The following is a 3924-nucleotide window of genomic DNA, read 5'->3' on the forward strand; positions in this document are numbered from 1 at the left end:
AATAGTGGTCATCAAATTCTTCAACACACATTTCCACTCCTAGTATCACACTTTGTCACTTTTTAAAAAAAAGATAAAGATTGTGCTATCTAAAGGTAACATAGGTGAAAGTTATGAAATTTCCCTTTCCAAGTACATTTTTTGGGTCTAGTTGAATGAACCTAGTTAGTGAAATAGCACTAGCAGACACAATTGAACCAATGCCAACTTTATCTTTGTTGAGCACAAGCTAGAATCTTGTATTCATCATGCTCTCAATTATATCTCTTGGTTGCCTAACCCCGCATGCTCTTTCCCCCACCCTTTCTCTCTCATAACCACACACCTATATAACACTCCCCTACCCCCACTCCTCTATTCTACCAATCCCAAACACAATCCAACACACACACACACACACTCACTCTCATAACTCATAAGTGTCTCCACCACCTTCACTTCCATGGCTGTTTCTGGTTTTGAAGGCTTTGAAAAACGTCTTGAGCTCCAATTCTCTAGCCATGATCCGGTGATTGGCATCGGTCTCCGCGAACTCGACTTCAAATCACTTGAACAAGTTCTTCATCAAGTACAATGTACCGTTGTGTCCGCACTTGGCAACCAACACTTTGATTCCTACGTACTTTCTGAATCTTCACTCTTTGTTTACCCTACTAAGATCATCATCAAGACATGCGGTACCACACAGCTATTGAAATCGGTTCGACCGTTCATTAATCACGCCCGAACCCTTAATCTTCACCTCATCGCTCTTAGGTACACGCGTGGAACCTTTATATTCCCAGAAGCTCAACCCTATCCTCACACTAGCTTCCATGAAGAAGTTGTGTATTTGGAGGATAATATTCCTGATGATCTTTGTTACAGAAAGGCTTCTGTGATTCCTTCAAAACTCACATCTCATTCATGGCATGTGTTTTCTGCTGGAGTTGTTGAATACCCTGATGATGTTCCGTACACTGTTGAGGTGTGCATGACTGATCTTGATCAAACCCTAGCTCGGAAGTTTTTCCGGCATCCGAACGATGGGATGAATGGTGATTCTGCTGGAAGAGCCATGACGGAGTTAACCGGCATTAACCGCATTAACCCTAATGCGCAGATATGCGATTTTGCATTTGATCCGTGTGGATATTCTATGAACGGTATTGATGGTGATTGTTACTCGACAATTCATGTCACACCGGAAGATGGGTTCAGTTATGCAAGCTTCGAGTGTGTCGGGTCGGCTTACAACGACATGGCGGACATGGTTAAAAAGGCGGTGAAAGTTTTCGGTCCAGGGACGGTTTCTGTGGCTACCACGAACGCTGGCGAGGACATGTGTATGCGAATCAAGGGCGCCGTTGAGCAGGTCGGGTTGAAATGCCGGAGTTGCGGTATCGATGAGGTTCCGGCGGCCGGGAAGGTGGTCTTTCAAACGTTTACAAGTCGCCGGAAAAGAATATGATAGAAAAACATATGGGGCCAGGGTGCATGCAAGATGACTATGGGGATGATGTTATGATGTTGCATGAGTGATACCAATGTGCATGTCATAGGATGGTTGGTTGGGTTGACTTGTATAAAAAGATTATTAAAATCTGAAAAAAAGAAAAAAAAAATTAGAGGTGAGAGAGGTGATCTTGATATGGCAAAAGAAATTGAGGGGTGTGTTCATCTACATCATGATATTGTACCCCACTTTAGTTTGTCACGCTTAAGATTTTGAGGAATATTGTGTTTTCTAGTGGAAAATTAATATTTGGTTCTTTATAATATTCTTTTAGTGAAATTGTTTTTGTTTGCTTTCTTTCTGCTTGACATGTATTGTTAACAAAGTTGTATATGTGAAACACGGGCGGATTAGATCATTTTTTGGGTTCACAGGAAACTATTCGGTTTAGAAAAAAGGGAATAATTAGTGAGAACTTCGTATAATTTGGAAAAAAATAGTGAGAATTAGTAAGAATCTATCAAAAGAAAACTAGTGAAAAAAGTTCTTATAAAGGATGATAAGTGATAAAGCACTTCATTCTTTTCTTAGAAAGGTCTTGGGTTTCAATGTTTTTGTCACTAGTTTCATGCATAACCTCTTGAAGGTCAGTTGCTCAATGCAAGCTTCCATCTACCTCATTTTATTGATTTTCAGAGAATTGACGAGAACAATTTTCATGGTTAAAAACAAAAAAAAAGGAAATTTGTGTAGTCAATCTCTTAAAATATTAGATATACACTAAATTTGTCATAAAATAACATTTACGATTGAAAAACATGTCATGGAACTAGTGACAAAGCTTATGACTACTGTTTGGTGAAAATTGTTTGTGACGAACGCTTAACACTAATCATGGATGAATTGGTATAAATGGATTTCGTGTAATGTTTTTGGTTGGTTTAGTGCGGCTTAAGTATGTTGGCTAGGTGGTGTTTGTGAATGAAATTGAACTTTCGAAAATAAAAAAAAACACTAATTATGTTAACTATTTATAAAAATCATAGCAAAATATATAAAAATAGGATATTAATAATTGATATCTAGGGACAGAAACTACAAACGTTTGAATTGACTATTGAGTTTTTTTAATCAGGCTGTCTTTAAAAACAACAACATCCATTATAAACGGTCTTTACAATTAAGTTTATTCTCCCATGTTGAATCTAGATTATTATATAAATAATAAATATGTCAGGGTCATTTTATCTGATACATAATCAAGTATATTTTTTTCACCAATTATTGATTGGCACGTAGACAAAGAATAGAGTTCATAATTTTTTGGCCTCAATATATAATTAAGTTCAACTAATTACGCATGCATATATATGCACGAGGGTGACAACATATAGGCGGCATCATATTATTTATACCATATAACTTTTCATTGAATCCTATTAAAATGCCACTTAATAGTATATTAAATAAATTCTTTATGTGGTGCAAGCTTTTTATAATTATTTATATACTTGTAAACTTGTAAGGTAGACGGTATACATCCGTTCCTCACGCCAGTGCCGGTATAAAAAGATCCGGGTCGCCCAATATCAAAATCTCTTTTGTGTGTAATATAGGACATTTAAAATACAAATTTCGAAGGACAGCGTTTATTTACGATTAACACCATTGATTTTATTAATAAAATTGACCCATCGGCATGAAAAAATCTAAATATCTTTTACCAAAGAAAAAAACTATATAGACGTTTTACCATATATATATATATATATAGGGAGAAAATCATGCGAGAACCACCTCTTATTGTGAGAACCGCGAGAACCAATGTGAGCACACCAAAAATGCCTAAAAATAGCTAAAAATCACACAAAAATTTTTTTTTTTTGAATTTTTTAATATTTTTTATAAAAAAATCGCTACTTTTCGAAGCAAAAAAAAAATATTTTTTTAAAATTTTTTTTTATATTTTTTTTGGTTTTTTTATATTTTTTTTAGATTTTTTTAGGTTTTTTGGGGGTTTAGTTTTTAGCATTTTAGCTTAGGAGGGGGGGGGTTAGGTTTTTTGGGGGGAGGGGGGGTTAGGTTTTTTTTTTTTTTGGGGGGGGGTTAGGTTTTTTAGCTATTTTAAGTTGTGTTCACATTGGTTCTCAAGGTTCTCACAATAAGGGTGGTTCTCGCATGAGCCCCTCCCTATATATATATATATATATATATATATATATATATATATATATATATATATATATATATATATATATATATATATATATATATGGTAAGGTTTATGCGAGAACCGCGAAAACCAATATGAACACAACTAAAAATAGCTAAAAAACCTAACTCCCACTCCCCGCCCACCCAAAAAAAAGCCTACCCCCCCCCCCCCCTAAAAAAAAAAAAAAAAAAACCTAACACACTCCCCCCACCCCAAAAACCTAAACACCCCCTCCCCCCAAGCTAAAATGCTAAAAAATAAACCCCTAAAAAAC

The 3924-nt window shown here is 35.7% G+C and overlaps 1 protein-coding gene across 1 annotated transcript; it reads left to right on the top strand.

Moving 5' to 3' along the window:
- Positions 1 to 346: 346 nt before the first annotated feature.
- LOC110873044 (S-adenosylmethionine decarboxylase proenzyme 4) lies at positions 347 to 1792 on the top strand. The gene has a single exon (XM_022121968.2). It carries the CDS (start codon positions 443 to 445, stop codon positions 1448 to 1450), a length of 1008 nt encoding a protein of 335 aa, XP_021977660.1. The 5' UTR covers positions 347 to 442; the 3' UTR covers positions 1451 to 1792.
- Positions 1793 to 3924: the final 2132 nt, after the last annotated feature.

This window comes from Helianthus annuus, chromosome 8 (assembly GCF_002127325.2).
Source record: "Helianthus annuus cultivar XRQ/B chromosome 8, HanXRQr2.0-SUNRISE, whole genome shotgun sequence".
In the NCBI taxonomy this organism is placed as follows: Eukaryota; Viridiplantae; Streptophyta; class Magnoliopsida; order Asterales; family Asteraceae; genus Helianthus; species Helianthus annuus.

Bases quoted from the DNA above. Each gene is read 5' to 3' on its own strand.
- LOC110873044 (XM_022121968.2), top strand. From the start codon at position 443: ATGGCTGTTTCTGGTTTTGAAGGCTTTGAAAAACGTCTTGAGCTCCAA.